Source organism: Hypomesus nipponensis, chromosome 11 (assembly GCF_054491055.1).
Source record: "Hypomesus nipponensis isolate SF chromosome 11, ASM5449105v1, whole genome shotgun sequence".
Classification (NCBI taxonomy): domain Eukaryota; kingdom Metazoa; phylum Chordata; class Actinopteri; order Osmeriformes; family Osmeridae; genus Hypomesus; species Hypomesus nipponensis.
Window position 1 is genome coordinate 12,658,744 of NC_140371.1, and position 15,329 is coordinate 12,674,072.

At 41.3% G+C, this 15,329-nt stretch overlaps 1 protein-coding gene and 1 long non-coding RNA gene across 3 annotated transcripts; both read left to right on the forward strand.

The window, feature by feature from the left end:
* The first annotated feature begins 795 nt into the window (after positions 1–795).
* Positions 796–12,113, forward strand: prkg2l (protein kinase cGMP-dependent 2, like). 2 transcript variants are annotated; one of them, XM_084708888.1, is made up of 18 exons: positions 797–1,979; positions 2,973–3,139; positions 3,374–3,487; positions 3,734–3,839; positions 4,089–4,152; positions 4,259–4,336; positions 4,466–4,560; positions 4,864–4,932; positions 5,082–5,180; positions 5,264–5,414; positions 5,846–5,982; positions 7,766–7,855; positions 7,993–8,134; positions 8,286–8,449; positions 8,963–9,085; positions 9,607–9,669; positions 10,280–10,346; positions 10,772–12,113. In XM_084708888.1, exons 1-18 carry the CDS (start codon positions 1,489–1,491, stop codon positions 10,865–10,867), a joined length of 2,316 nt encoding a protein of 771 aa, XP_084565014.1. In that variant the 5' UTR covers positions 797–1,488; the 3' UTR covers positions 10,868–12,113. The 2 variants fall into 2 exon arrangements, with proteins under 2 accessions (XP_084565015.1, XP_084565014.1); XM_084708889.1 differs by lacking the exon at positions 10,280–10,346 and having other exon boundaries at positions 796–1,979; positions 10,772–10,795.
* A 57-nt stretch (positions 12,114–12,170) lies between these two features.
* Positions 12,171–15,302, forward strand: LOC146268157 (uncharacterized). Its single transcript, XR_014724666.1, has 6 exons — positions 12,171–12,364; positions 12,658–12,909; positions 12,998–13,056; positions 13,769–13,867; positions 14,299–14,433; positions 14,633–15,302. It is a non-coding gene; the product is annotated as an uncharacterized LOC146268157 (long non-coding RNA).
* Positions 15,303–15,329: the final 27 nt, after the last annotated feature.

Sequence of the window (15,329 nt, forward strand, 5' to 3'; positions counted from 1 at the left end):
TATCTTAACGATCCTCTGTAAATAATGGAAATAACTCAAGATGTATAATGTTGTAAAAATATGTGTGTGTGATAGTGTATTTCTTTACGTTTCAGTACCTGATTACAAACACAAATGGGCATTTATTTTAATGCATTTGATGTTAAAACCATCTGCATGATGATTTTGTTAATAAGCACTATTCACATTAAGCAACAGTGTAACTTGAGAGCCTCATTTACTGCCTAAGCAATTTAACCTTTTAGAAACTCCCTAGGTTGTTGCAGACAGTTCTGGTGTAAAAACGAATAGACAGATGTAAGCCTACTCAATCCACAATTTAGTGTTTTATTAACTTCAATGAGTGTGGGGTCAAAATTACTGTTACTGACGTTTTTATTTTCAGAAAATGTTTTTACTTTTTATATACCATAAATGGCAGCTTTAGTCACTGATTGCCAAAATAAATGTCACTGTTAAAATACGTGATTTTGAAAACGTCATCAATAATTCAAAATAAAGAGGTTGAGAATCATGTGTTGTCATATAATTGAATGTGGCTAGAAATATTGTCCGCAGAAATTGTTTGAACTAAACTATTAAAAAAATGATATGCTTAGATATTTCCATAATGGGTCAATATTCTCCTCCCGAACAAAAAAATGCATGCACCCTAGAAATGTGGAATCGAGGATTATAAAGGGCTGATGCTCTTGCATCCAACCAACAGGGGTGGACAAAAACACGAACTTCTTACTAATGTAGCCTACCAAAGGAAATAGAGTGAAAAAAAATTACCATGGGAGAGAATTTCACAGACCTATCCATGATTCCGGGAGAAGAACACAGTCGAATGGTTGGATAATTAGTCCGTCTCTTCAGCAAAAGAAAGTGCACGCAGCATACATTGTTGGCTGATCTGCTAACGAACATCTGCCTCGCTATGGGACTATGTAATGCCGACTGCAGGTGCTTTTTATCGAGTTAATGACTTCATAAAATGAGCTGATGGAAAACGATATATGCACAACATAGGTTTTAACAAATAAGGTTTGTATAAAGGAGGTTGCTTAAATTATTGGTTGTATTCGAATGTATACGACTTCTGTCCATTAATTATACAAAATATAGCAATAATTGGGATATTCTAAGAGATTTTACCGTATTTTTGTGATTAACTTAATATTATTTTGAATTTATTTTCAATCGAGCATTTATTTTACAAAATGGATTAGTGGAATTTCAAAATGTAACATTTTCATGATGTTTACCCATGGTCCTCCTGGTTTTAAAATCTACCGTGCGTTGCACAGTAAGCATAGTAGGCTATTAAGTATGTCATATGGAGTAACTTTAAGTTACATTTCAAGTGCCTTGCTTTATAGTCTACATGTATAACAATCATCTTCAGTGTTGTTACTCATCAACTATTTGCAATTTGAATTTACTGGCCAAAAGACTTGGAGACATTCTCAGTAATAGGTGTGAGCTTGATCAAAGGGCTTTCCTATGGTGGCCAGCCAAAAGCTGGCCATGGGCAACGGTTCGATTAAAGCCCCACGGCCTGAGGACAGCTGCCGGACCTCCACCATGAGAGATCGGGACCCTCCAGGCTGGGACATGGAGCCCCTGAGACTCCGGATAGCCCACTTGGAAGAGGAGCTGGCCAGAAGGGACCAGGAGTTCCGAGCCCAGGAGCTTCAGCTACTGAACCTCCAGAGGGAGCTGGAGGCCAAGGTCTCCCAAATTGACAAGCTTAAAGACGCCATTGGCTACAACAGTCTGGGCCGATCTCCACCGGCCCCACTCAGACACAGCCGCCGTCTGCTGAGTGTCATCAACCAGGGCCCAACCCGCTTCCACAGGGTGGCTGTGGAGGTGCACCGCAGGCTGAAGGCCAAGGAAGGTGTCTCGGCCGAGCCCACCTCAGGCCACTTCTGTGGGGCTCCTCGAACCCCCAATGTGTCCATTGAGAGGGCTCATGTCCGCAAGGACTCCAAGTAAGTCAGTGAGTGGTAATGCTTTTCCTTAACCACACAGATACTGTACCTGTCAACATAGATGAAATGGTGGAAATAATGAGGCTGACGGCTTATCAAACAATATCAAAATGTCCAATCAGGCCCTGATGTTCTTGACCAACTGTTTTATTCTAAGTTACTTGTTTATTTCATGTGAGTTGAACATCATGCTCCAACTGAGTCAAACACTACAGCAATAAGAAACACTATTGTTAGGACATCCACAACACACACTTAAAATCCACAGATCAGAACCTGAATGGATAAGTTTCCCCACAAATCAAAAATCTTTGTGCAAAAGTTGTCTGGTGCATGCTTGGAAATCTCTGCAGTAAAACTAGCTGACTCTCTTGGACCGATGGCCACGAGACAAAACAACCAAGCCTTTGTAGTCCCTCCCACTCTTGGGAGAATTGAAAGCTTGTATTAGCATTGGAAGATAATAGAAAAGCAGACAGGGAACCAGAGCATCTATATGCATGGGCCTGTTGAGCAGATCATTATGGCTTCAATTTAAGCTGGCATGCTTTGCACAGACACACTTACACACACACACACACACACACAGCCAGTAATACATTAATTAGGTTCATCGATAGACCATCGTCTGTGTGATGTGGAAATCAGAACGTAGGATGTATCTTCTGTGATGCTGTCTGGCTGTGCTCAATGCACAGGTTTTCTCTGTACGTTCAGATTTATTGAGGTTTTGCAGTGGGTAACAGCATCTGAATGATATCACGAGTACTGTTGTTCCCAGTTTGCAAGAGAGCTGACTGTTGAGTGAGAATAATGAAATGGTGTTACAGGCAGAAAGTGGTTCTGTCAGGGGTTAACTTAATGCAATGTATTGAAAGATTTCTCTTCTACAAATCAGCCATGGTAATGTAAACAACTGATTGAATTTTGATAGAAAGTCCTATGTTTGCTCATCGCTACCAGTATTTTACATTGCATTTATCCTTCTTGTAGTACCAAGAAACTCATCAATGATGCCATTTTGAACAATGACTTTCTGAAGAAGCTGGAGCCTCAGCATACGAGGGAGATGGTCGACTGTATGTACGAGAGGGTCTACACTGAGGGTCAGCTGGTCATCCAGGAAGGAGAGCCAGGGAACTACCTCTACGTTCTCGCAGGTCCATGTCAATCAAAATCTGTTCAGCCAGTGAAGTCTTTCACTGTGCAAGTAGAGTAGGAGTAATGGTACAATTTTGAATTTTCATAGTGCACGCTAACCTGTGACCAATAAAGGGTTCAGGTGCTATGGAAGAAATTGTTGGCCCTCAAAATTATACTTTATTATGTATTATTTTTACCTTACTTGTTCCTCTCTGTTTCATTTGCCCTCTGCTCTGTGTTTCTGTGTCTAGATGGATTGCTGGATGTCATGCAGAATGGCAAGTTGCTGGGAGAGATGCGACCTGGGACAGCTTTCGGAGAGTTGGCAATACTGTACAACTGTAAAAGAACTGCCACGGTGAAGGGTGAGTGTTGAATTTCAAAATTGTAGTTCTGAAAGACACTACATGCCATACACAAGTTAAACTAAGAATTCTTACTTGACGTATTTTGCAACAAACCTTGAGTTTGAATAGGAGGTTAGTCATATTTGAAACCGACATATGATGTACTACAAGTCCATGACTTGACGAGACCTTACCTATGGATTACAGTACCGAGTCCTCATTTCTCTCCGAATTAATTGGTGTTTATTCAATCCAACTTCCTAGCTGTGTCCCAGTCCCATATCTGGGCTCTGGACCGACAGACCTTCCAGAAAATTATGATGAGGACCACACAGGCCAGACAAGAGGAATACTTCAGCTTTCTTCGCAGGTATACACACAGGCCTTGACTTTGCCAAAGTGTCTGCCTAAGTTAGTCTCAAGTCAAATGAAACAGTGAAACATAAAAAATGAAAATGAAACATGATGGTGTATGATGATATCACTGACAAACCTGGCAACAATTCATGAACATAAAATGTCTTGCAATAAATCAAAGACTAATGTTTTTATTCTTCCAAAGTCTCCCGTTAAACACAATACTGTAGCTAAAACTTCATGTGCGTGCTGTGCCCTGCAGTGTGTCTTTGCTGAGAGACCTACCTGAAGAAAAGCTTGCCAAAATAGTAGACTGTCTTGAAGTGGTGAGCTTTTACTGTGCTGTGATGTCCCCTCAGTAATAGACCACAAAATGATATTGCACATTTTAAAAGGTACCCCACTGATATGAATAACATCTCAAATTGTCAGGATTATTTTGATAAAGGAGAGTATATCATTCGGGAGGGTGAGGAAGGAAACACGTTCTTCATCATAGCTAAAGGAGAGGTAAAATAGAAATATTGTTATTTTTAGCAATGAACTGTACTGTCGATAAAATAGACAAGTCAGACATTTTTGCCCAAAACGCCAGAGGAACTAGCTGTTAAATTGCAACATTTCTTTGAAATTGGACAGGTGTCAGTAACACAGAGCACGGAGGGCTATCTGGAACCCCAGGAGATCAAGACTCTTGGTGTGGGGGACTACTTTGGAGAGAAGGCACTCATAAGGTAAGAGCACTGCCTCCAATATGATAACACTCAACTTTAACTCACAGGGTTCTGCTGGTATAAGGACATGTCAAAATTGATTTTTTTGTCTAAGCCTGTTACTGACAATGACCTCTCAGTTTCAGTCATGTGCTTGCATAATGGGAAGCTGTGGGCTTGTAGAATCTAGAATGGCCATTAACAGAGACAAATTCATCAAATGCATGCACTGTTCTCTGGTAGTTTTCAAAAGTTTTTTTTGCTGTGCCACTGTTCAGGCGATACAGCGGCTAATACAGTACATTTACCTATCTCTCTGTCTAGTGAGGATGTGCGCTCAGCCAACATAATCTCCAAGGAGAATGACACACAATGCTTGGTGGTCGATAGAGAGTAAGTGGTGTGACGATAATGTGACAACACAGGCACACAAGCGCACACACACATTTAAACTCTAATCCTTCACATATTCTGTACACACACTAATTGCATGCACACGCACACACACTCATACAAGTCGACTTGTGATGCTGCCTCTCCAGCAACTTCAACCAGATGGTGGGTACCTATGATGAGCTTCAGGCATACCTTCAGGAATACGTGGAGGAGCTCTCCAGGAGTGACGTGAGGAGACACGCACTGTGAGTAGCCTCCTAACAAACTACACACCGCCAATGGACTACGCATCCCACGCACTAATCAATCACCTCTCCTGGGTCCCTAGGCCCCAGTCCCCCCTCATGGACTCGTCTCCAGAGGGCCAGGAGCTGAGGAGACTGAGGGAGAGGATTGCCCTCCTGCCCCACCACAGCCCCTTCCAGGACCTGGAGGTCATAGCCACCCTGGGAATGGGAGGCTTTGGCCGGGTTGAGCTGGTGAGACACCTGACATTTGGGTCACTTGTTGTCGTAGATCAATGGATTTGTGTATGAGAGGTGCCGAAGAAATTGACTTATGCTTTATGGGTAAAGAGTAGCTCAGTGGTAGAGCATTTGACTGCAGATCAAGTTCCCAGGTTCAAATACCCCCTTATGCCTTTGTAAAATGGTCTGATGAATTACTACAGTGGTATGCTGGGTTTACAGAATAAACACAGACTTGATCAATGACTTCATATCTAACTGTAATCTTATAAAAAAGGTAGTTTGATCCAACCAGAAATCTTAACTTTGGAACTGGACAGTGAACTGCAAACAATGTTCTTTGTAGTACAGGAAGTCTAAATGTTTTTTGTTGGTCTGCTTTATGGCGATGTTGTGCACCAGCTCTTTATAACATATCACTGTGCATATTGGTTGGATTACAGGTCAAACTGAAGGATGAGAACACAACGTTTGCACTGAAGTGCATAAAAAAGAAGCACATCATAGACACCAGACAACAGGAACATATATACTCTGAGAAGAACATTTTACAGCAGACCAACTCTTACTTCATAGTCAGGTTTGTCTTGGCAATATGATAATAGGTGAATGTTCTGCCAAATGTGTTCATTTCCTGTGTATGGTGTTTAGTGTGTCACCATTGAAGACTGTAGGTACTCTACATGAGTGTGTGTGTGTGCGTGTGCGTGTGCGTGCGCGTGTGCGTGCGTGTGTAGGGATGGGACGAGTTGTCACAACTAATGAGACTGAGAAATTATTGGAAGGATGCCCAAAAGCCAGGGAGTCAGATGGCTGAGCAGTGAGGGAGTCGAGCTAGTAATCAGAAGGTTGCCGGATCGATTCCCCGCCGTGCCAAATGACGGTGTGTCCTTGGGCAAGGCACTTCACCCTACTTGCCTCGGGGGGAATGTCCCCGTACTTACTGTAAGTCGCTCTGGATAAGAGCGTCTGCTAAATGAAAATGTAAATGTAAAAGCCGTAGCTTGCATTTGTAAGGACACAGCAAAAACAAATTGATCCAAAACATTATTTAAATTCATGGGGAAAAAGGTTAGTCTCATCACACAACATGTTGGAATAAAATATTAGTGGGACGATTTATGCAAAGTGAGAGCTGTTTTGAATCCACAGAATACATAAAAACCCACTCAGACTCAATTGTTCCTTAGATCTGTGGGACAAAAAAAGAGATTGTTTGTGGTCACAATGAAACTGGATATGCATTGTGGATGAGTATTGCAAATTAAGAGTTTGATTTCAAGCAGGATATCACTATTAAAAAAATTCAAGGTTGGGACTGAGGCTAGATCAACGATCCTGATCAAGCCTACACAACTCCTATCATGTTATAAGAATATTCAGTATTGTGAAACCTATATTACTGTCTTATTGCTTTCTTTTATTATAACATACCTTACCTAAGCCTGTTCCAGACAAATCCATTTTCAGTGTGCTTTGGTTTTCTCATCAGCAAGCTGATATAGACCTAATACATTTGACATTTGCTTTCAGTTCTCCTAAGAGTGACAGCGTCAATTTGATTGCATGCTAAGGGAAGGCTTTGTAGCTGTAATAAGTTAGCTGATTGACAGCTACAAGCGGTATAGCTGATGTGAACGTTGTTAACCTTGAAACACGAAGAGTTTCTTGGGAGAAAAAAGGTATGTTGGTCTAACAATATGGGACAGAGAGAAAGAGGAACTTAGAGGAAGGCTCCCAGGCCCATGGTTTAAAGGCTTGGCTAGGAGTTGCTAAGGAGTCCCTATGCAGAATGTGTGCATGTCCGTGGCCCCCCTGTAATAGTGTAGACTAAGGTTTGATTTATCTGGCCTGTGACATTCAAGGACAATAGGCTTGGGCAAACATTGATTCTAGCTGTCACTTTGGGGAAAGGTTCAGGGTTCGGGCAGTATTCACTGCCCCATCTTGCTCTTCTATTCCCTCTCTTTTAGTGTCCGATCTCCATTGGTCTGTTTTGCTCTCTTTCTGCTTTTGTAGTTTTATAAGGGACCTCTGTTATTTGAACAAATGAAGGCAACTTAAGGAGAGCTCAACATTTTGTTTGCTATGAGAAAGTAAGACATACTACAGTTAGTGAGCCTGGATTCCAAGGAGCTTTTTCAGTCTTAATCAAGTTTCAAAACTTTGACCCTACAATTAACTTGTGTTAAATTAAACTTTTTTTAAGCTATAGTATATTACCTTGGCAACTGTTTAAGGTACGTTATAGAGGTAATAGATAGTTTGTTGATTTTTGTAGACAGTTGAGCATCTTTAGATAACTCAGAGGGGTACCTTGCAATACAAATGTCAGTATCATATTGTATTTCCCCGTGTTCTAGGATGTTCCGGACCTTCCGGGATGATAAGTTTGTCTATATGCTTCTGGAGGTGTGTCTAGGTGGAGAACTGTGGAGTGTTCTAAGGGACATGTGAGTGTAGGTTGTATTATATCTGCTAAAGTACATGCAATACAGAATTCGTTTTGGAAGGTTGCAATAATTGTTCATAAAATAAGCCCATAAGTAAAGTTTTGGTGTGAGTTCTAATAGCTGTTATTGTCAACCAGGAGTTACTTTGAAGAGCAGACTGCCAGGTTCTGTATTGGTTGTGTCCTGGAGGCCTTTGACTACCTCCATGCCAAGGGAATTGTCTACAGAGACCTGAAACCTGAAAACCTCCTACTGGATGCAGAAGGTTATGTCAAAATGGTAGACTATCATCCCTTGTTTTCCAGTAGTAGCCTGGCTCCGAGATGTATTTCTGATTAGCTTCTCAAGCCAAAGAATGGAACTTAATTGAACAGTGTCAGGCAAGGTCACAACCTGTTCCTCTGTCGGTCATTCTGTGTGTTTGCTGTAGGCTGACTTTGGCTTTGCCAAGAAGATTGGTCTTGGGAAGAAGACATGGACATTCTGCGGGACTCCGGAATATGTGGCCCCTGAGGTTGTCATGAACAAGGGCCACGACTTTGGGGCCGACTGCTGGTCCCTAGGCATCCTTATCTTCGAGCTGCTTACTGGCAAGTGAGTCCTTTGGTTGTGCTCTACACATGCCACTATTTCACCAAAAGCAGCGAATGCATTTTCAGCTCTGAGAGTTCAGATAATGCTTTCATTTAACACACAAGTGTGTTTTGGTTAAGAAGCCTATGCTAACGCAATCCTCTTGACAGACCTTGCATGGAAATCACTTCATTTCACAACATTTTTCTCATTCCAAAATCGAATCTCCCCTTTTTTGGGGATGTTTGAAAACTGACTGAGCTACCTCTCAAAGAGGTAAGCACAGCAACCACTGAGTGCATTGTGAAGACAGCGTCTTCATTAGAGGGTGGGAGTTTCTCATAAAGGGGTTTGTATGGATTAGGGTTGTTAGCATTCTGACTGTGTATCTTTTTCCTTGGAAATCACATACAGCACTTCCTACTTCATGTTGACCTGTTTTTTTTGTCTGTTTTACAACTCTTTGAATGACCACTGTAACACCATGACCCCACCCTACTCTGTTTCCTCTCTCTTTTACCCCTATCTGTCTAGTCCACCTTTTGCTGGATCAGACCCCATAAAGATCTACACCATGGTTCTCCATGGCATTGAGAAGGTGGACTTCCCCAAGAGGATAAGCAAACGCCCAGACGACCTGATCAGGAGACTCTGCAAGTATGTTGTCCAACCGCACTCTGATAAATAAACCACTGAGGGAAATGACGAAACAGTCGAGTTTGCCCTTGTTTGGATAACTCCACTCACTAAACAGATGCTTAATGAGATGGATTGATTTACTTTGAACATGAGAGTTTGGTTCAGAGTGATGTTGTGTGCAATACTGACATGTTCATTTATCCGAATCGTTCAGTTTACTCACAATTACTGGCCTTGCATTCCAGTCAGTACCACTGGAAATCATTGATATCCGAATTAACCGGAGAATCACAAGGAAATGATGCCAGATCATTATATGTGGACCTCAATCATCCCTTCACATCCCTTACCAGTGTTTACACTATTATTATCAGGCCAACCTAGTTACAAATGTCCAGATTGTTGACAAATAAACAGTAATTACACCCACGCATCCATATGTATCTAATCATGTTAGAGGACTAATCTTGTTATGCATGCCCAGATGGCCAACAAACAGATGTTTATACAACATTTAACACATGCCTCTCTTCCCTTAGGCTAAACCCCGTGGAAAGACTTGGTAACAAGAAAAATGGCATCATTGATATCAAGAAACACAAGTAGGTGTTTGATATTTACCACACTGCGTGAGGTACAGAGAACCATTGAGTTGCCGGTCATATGTTGGTTCCATAACCACCATAACCACCACCAAAAAAGATAGATTTGGCTGGAGATTTCTAACTATATTGACGTTTTCGAGAGGAAAGCTAGAGTTCTGATGTGTGCCCAAGGGCGACCAGACCTGCCAGTGTTGCTCCTGCTCTGTTGAACAGGGGGACAGCTGCAGCTGCAGCTCTCATCATTCTCATCACTAATTGCTCCCAGGTGAAAGTGCTTGTGACGCCATGCTGCCAGTGGAGGTGACAGGCACTGTCCCCTGCCTATTGTGACGTGACACTGGTGGGGGTGGGGGACGTGGGGAACGAGCGATTGGGGGTGTTGGATGGTTGTGATGGTAACCTGGGCATCCTTATGACAGCAGTGTAGGGCTGAATAGGTCTGATGCAAAATGTTTGCTTAGGTTTTGGTGGGATATAGGATGACATCATTGTAGGAAAAATACATCCAGCAGCATTGGAAACCCTTAAATCCTGATCCACAAGTTACACCATAACCTGTGACCTAATCACCCCAAAACAGATAATCCTTTTTTTGGGATTCCCGTAGGTGGTTCCAGGGCTTCAACTGGGAGGGGCTTCGACGTCTGAAGCTGACGTCCCCGCTGAGGAGGGAGGTGAACATGGCTTTTTATTAGCAATATCCATGTTCTCTGAGAACCTGTGCTCGCCAACACTAAATATGCATAGTGCTGCTACAAGCAGGGTGATCTCATTTTCACCCGGCTAGTGAGTGTCTATGCTAGTTTATATGCTTGCTCTATGTACCCATGTTACCAGATGTGTTTATTCGAGAGAAAAAAATAAGCCATGATGCAAACTCAAGCCATCCTTTTCCTCTTAAGGATTTGAAAGGCTCAGTAGATATGTCGGAACATAAATGTTATAATAGTGTTAAATAGTCTCAAATAAATCTTAACGTCTAATCCGAGTAAATACTATACACACAGAACTGGTAATAGTTAGAATTTATAATTATACCTGCAATACATAACCACCAAAATTGACCTCTGACCTTCATATGTGTTGCTCCTGTGCTCAGTTAAAAGGGCCAATGGACCACAGCCATTTCGATATGTTCCCCCCAGATGTGGAGGAGCCTCCCGATGAGCTCTCTGGCTGGGATAAGGACTTCTGATGAGCCCCCCCCCCCCACACTCTGGGCGGAACTTCTCGTCAGCCCCAATAGGGGCTTATGGATTACATGGACACTGGCGGAGTGGAAACCTAGTTGGAGGAGCCACCAATCCCAGCAATCCCATCACTTCCCTTCCGTTGCCATGCGTATCATAAGTCTGACACAAGTGCCTGTGTCCACCCTATAGGGTGTGAATTTGCCTGCTGGCAAGTGCATTTCAGCCCCTTACTGTAGGAACAGTATTTGATGCAGGCTACTAATTACTAATGACTAATTGCATGGATTTGTATTTCAAGGCCATTGGAAGGATCTTACTGTGAGCACCTAGAAGCTGTGGTGCCAGTGAATTGGATGTTACTGCTATACAAAAACACACATCTCAATGTTCATAACATTGCTATCCTGTATCGACACTGTCCATCCCATCTTAAGTCTACTACGAGATGCCCTGTACCTTTTTAATGAACTTGTATTTAACACGCTCTGTCGTGTGTTCATTTCTTTATTTTCATTTTGAGTTTACATACCAGAATGTAAAAAAGCACTTGAAATCATTCTTAGGGTCATATAAACCTCTCTCTCTCTCTCTCTCTCTCTCTCTCTCTCTCTCTCTCTCTCTCTCTCTCTCTCTCTCTCTCTCTTCTTTTGATTATCATAAATATATATATTTCCCATATTGCTCTGATATGAGCGGATGGTTGTCTTTTCCACTTTAATCCTCAGGACAGTGTTATATAATCAGATCAGGCTGGCTCTGAATACAACAGTAATCCACTTGCTTCCCCAAAGGGCCAGTTTTTTATATAATTATGTTTGAATATGCCTCTTAGTATTTGTAGGAGATTATGTTGTTTTGGAATGTGTGACTCTTATCATGTTTCAGTTGTAGTTATTAAATGTTTAAACATGTGATTTAAAAGCACTGTAAATTAACGGGATCCACTTCAGATGGAGGCACTGTTATTGAGGGTATTTTGTGAGAGTTTGTGGTATTGGTTTTCTTCCTTTCGTTTCTGTTCAGAAAAAAAGGTCAGGAAATAAAATGCAGCATTACTGTTGTTGACAAAAAGTAGTATTGTGGTTATGGATGTATTCCAAAAAACTAAAAGTTGTTTATAATAAAATGTAATCTCTATAAAAACCACCAACCACCAACTAAAACAAACATCTGTCTAGATTGTTTCTGTTTCATAATCTTGTCAAATCCACAGCCATGGCGACAACATCATAATACATTTGAAAAACAATAAACATTTCACAGCCATGACAGGCATTTTACAGGGTTTTGCTGTGTATCCCTTTTGGTAGGAAAACACAATACATTCATTTGGAAAACAAGTGTTTTTATGGTCACACTTCATTGTTGGATCATTTTGATTTGTGTTCCACGTCTTCTAAAATATTAACGTGAAACCATGACGCCCTCTTCTGACCAACATGAGGACTTACACTCTTCTGAACAAAAGACAGATCCCAGAGAACCATGCATCAAAAAAGGTCGAAACATTTAATAAGCAGCTACATACATGTACATACATTTAACAAGATCAATGTTGTGCGTTTTAAATTTAGTCATTTAGCAGACGCTCTTATCCAGAGCGACTTACAGTAAGTACAGGGACATTCCCCCCCGAGGCAGGGTGAAGTGCCTTGCCCAAGGACACACCGTCATTACGCACAGCCAGGAATCAAACCGGCAACCTTCTGATTACTAGCCCGATTACCTAACCGCTCAGCCACCTGACTCCCTTGCCCTAGTGTCATCCGCATGTTGTCTTTGTGTCGTTCAGAAGGTCTCAGGAGAAAGGCCTTCTATGAAAGTCATATTGGCCGTGGTCCAAAGAGGGGCTGAATCCGATGGCAGTGCTCTAAGCCCAGAAAAAGGTGGGAGTACAACCATCAAAAAATGAGAGATCTGTAAAGATGGCAGTATATCCTAATGATTACTCACAGTGTATTATGTGTTCCCAATTCATGCCGTTTCACCTGAGCAAAACTCTGAGCAAACAACATCAGATCAGAGGCGTTTTTCTTCCACTGAGGTTGGATGACGAATCTTAATGTGTCATAAGTAAATTGGTTAACGTTGAGGGAATGTTTTTTGTAATCAGTATTTAACTTTCCATAAAGAACGTTGTGGAGAGGGACCTGAGTGTATCTGTGAGGGTCACAGGATGGAGATGCTGGAGGTGAGTGAACGGTCAACAAAGAATTGAGTGTTGCGGCTCCTACACACCTGGTCAGCAGTGTTTAATGTATACAATATGTAAACAACCCCTTTTGCTTAAAGACCATACCCACAGCAAAATGATAATGATGATCATGCTCTGATCGATGTCAACCTCAGTACTGTCCGTCATGCTTTTGAGGTTCCACTCTCGTTGGTCATTTGTAAGGCAAGAACAATAGCCAATCAAGGGGTTCATCTATTTCACTTCCTTCTGTGCTCCAGATGCTCCTCAAAAACCTTGATTTCAAACATTTCTTGACCGTGTCAGGAAAGAACTTGTGGACATATTCTCAATATGGCAAGAAAATGTGTGTGGTTAATATTCTCAAAGCAGTTTAGTCTGGCCATTTTACAATATAGGACTAATTATCTCTATTACTTTGACAATTTATATAATCATCTATTGGCTTAATTAGTGCTTTCATTTGTGCCATTTGACGTTCCCACACAGCTTGGTAAGTCATGTTGTGGGTGTGTTAACCTGTGGGTTTACATAGCTGTATGTGTTCAGTTGTCAATGTTTCTCAAACATTTCTTCCTGAATTCTCCTGGAGGTGGACACTGCCCAGAAGGCTGGCATCCCCCAATGTAAATATCCAGTCTGTTCAAGGTTGGATGTCTGCCCTATAAACTACTATGAATGCTTGTTTGGGTGTTTGTCCTCCCCATAGAATAGAGAAGGCTTTGGTCTGGTATGGGGAAAACTCATAGCCTTCACTGAGAATGCAGCAAACTGAGAAGGCATTGTTAAAGAATGCCAAGACGCTGGGGTGAGTTACATTGCAACCCACGGCTGGCCTTGTTGTCGTATAAATGTGACTGCTACGAATACAAGTTGGATCATCTCTCTAGAGTAAATACACACAAGTTCATGGAGGTACACAGATAATCTGTTCCTCTAGTTATTTTCCCACGTACATTTTTGGGAATTATTGGTGAAGGGAAGAGATTTGAGAAAATGTTGTTCATTTGTTAGATAAGTAATCATGAACATAACGCTTCCTCCACCTCAATTTTTACTGCTAAATCCGCCTGCCAGCTGGGTCAAACTTCTAATATGCATTCACATAATAAGTTCACATTTGTCAATGTTGTTTCCCCCTGAAGTGAATGGTTAGAATAACTTGTCATCAATCATTGAACCTAGATGTGGCTCACATTTCACTGAACAATGGCTCTGTTCTCTGACCCATATCTCCAGATGCAGACTGTGGACTTTTATGACATATTTTACGAGTCCATTGTGCTGAAAGTACTGGAATGCAGTGAGAAAATTCCTCATATCTCAAAGCCAATTCTTCAAACCCCATGGCTCTCTGAATGCACCAATAAAACAGTATGTGATCCACTCAATGTAAAGTGTTATGTTGACTTTAATATCTGTCAATTTTATATTGATCATGATGTATTAGTATTTGTTTGAGGCATTTTTGGTACATACACACCTTAAATTGTAAAAACTCGTAACAAAGGTGAGCCCAAATTCCACTAGTTTTTTTTTCCTTTAACTTTGAGTTTTCTGTTTACTGTTTCAGACTGTGATGTTCTATGCCTGAAAAAAACTGCCATGTCCAACATTATGGAAAAGTCATTTTAACTCTGGTTTGTATCTGCACCATTGGTAGCTTTACATTTAAGACCATGCATAGAGCGTGTAAAAGGAATCCTGCAGTAGCAACTGTTACCAATAGATGACAGTATATGAACACATTTGAAGTTTTGTTCTTGCACTGATAAAAGCCAAGAATTACAGAAAGTATCAGGCTTTTCTGCAACTATCAAGCAATTAAACAAACTCATGGGAGCTATATATTTGATTAATCAGTAATTTACATAAAGTTCCAGTTGGTTAGATCCAGTCCTCCACGTATTGAGATCTGGTGGACTGTGCTATCACCTGTATGAGGGATTTGACTACATTGACCCAGAGATTGCTTGGGCAGCTTACGCAAGTGAGAGAGAAGGTCCACGACCATGATCTACCAGTTCTGTCTGCATATGGTTATAATGATTTTTGTTGATTCATAATGCAATTTACAACATGATACATGTGGTTGTAAATCAGTATGTGGCTCATGTATTATGATGTTAATGTGCAAAAGAAAGCACCTCACTAGTAAAATATCTTTACAATAGCCTAATCAAGCTGGATGCCAAGAATTATAAGACCTTTTACTGTTGATTTAATTAGCGGGATGTCTTTTCAAAGGCATGTTTTCAGTTTTAACACTT

What these genes read in the sequence shown, in the direction of transcription:
- prkg2l (XM_084708888.1), top strand. Translation starts at nt 1,489, where the DNA reads ATGGTGGCCAGCCAAAAGCTGGCCATGGGCAACGGTTCGATTAAAGCC. An exon ending in CTACCTCTACGTTCTCGCAG is followed by an intron (nt 3,140 to 3,373) that starts GTCCATGTCAAT and finishes TTCTGTGTCTAG; the next exon opens with ATGGATTGCTGGATGTCATG. An exon ending in AACTCTTACTTCATAGTCAG is followed by an intron (nt 5,983 to 7,765) that starts GTTTGTCTTGGC and finishes CCCGTGTTCTAG; the next exon opens with GATGTTCCGGACCTTCCGGG.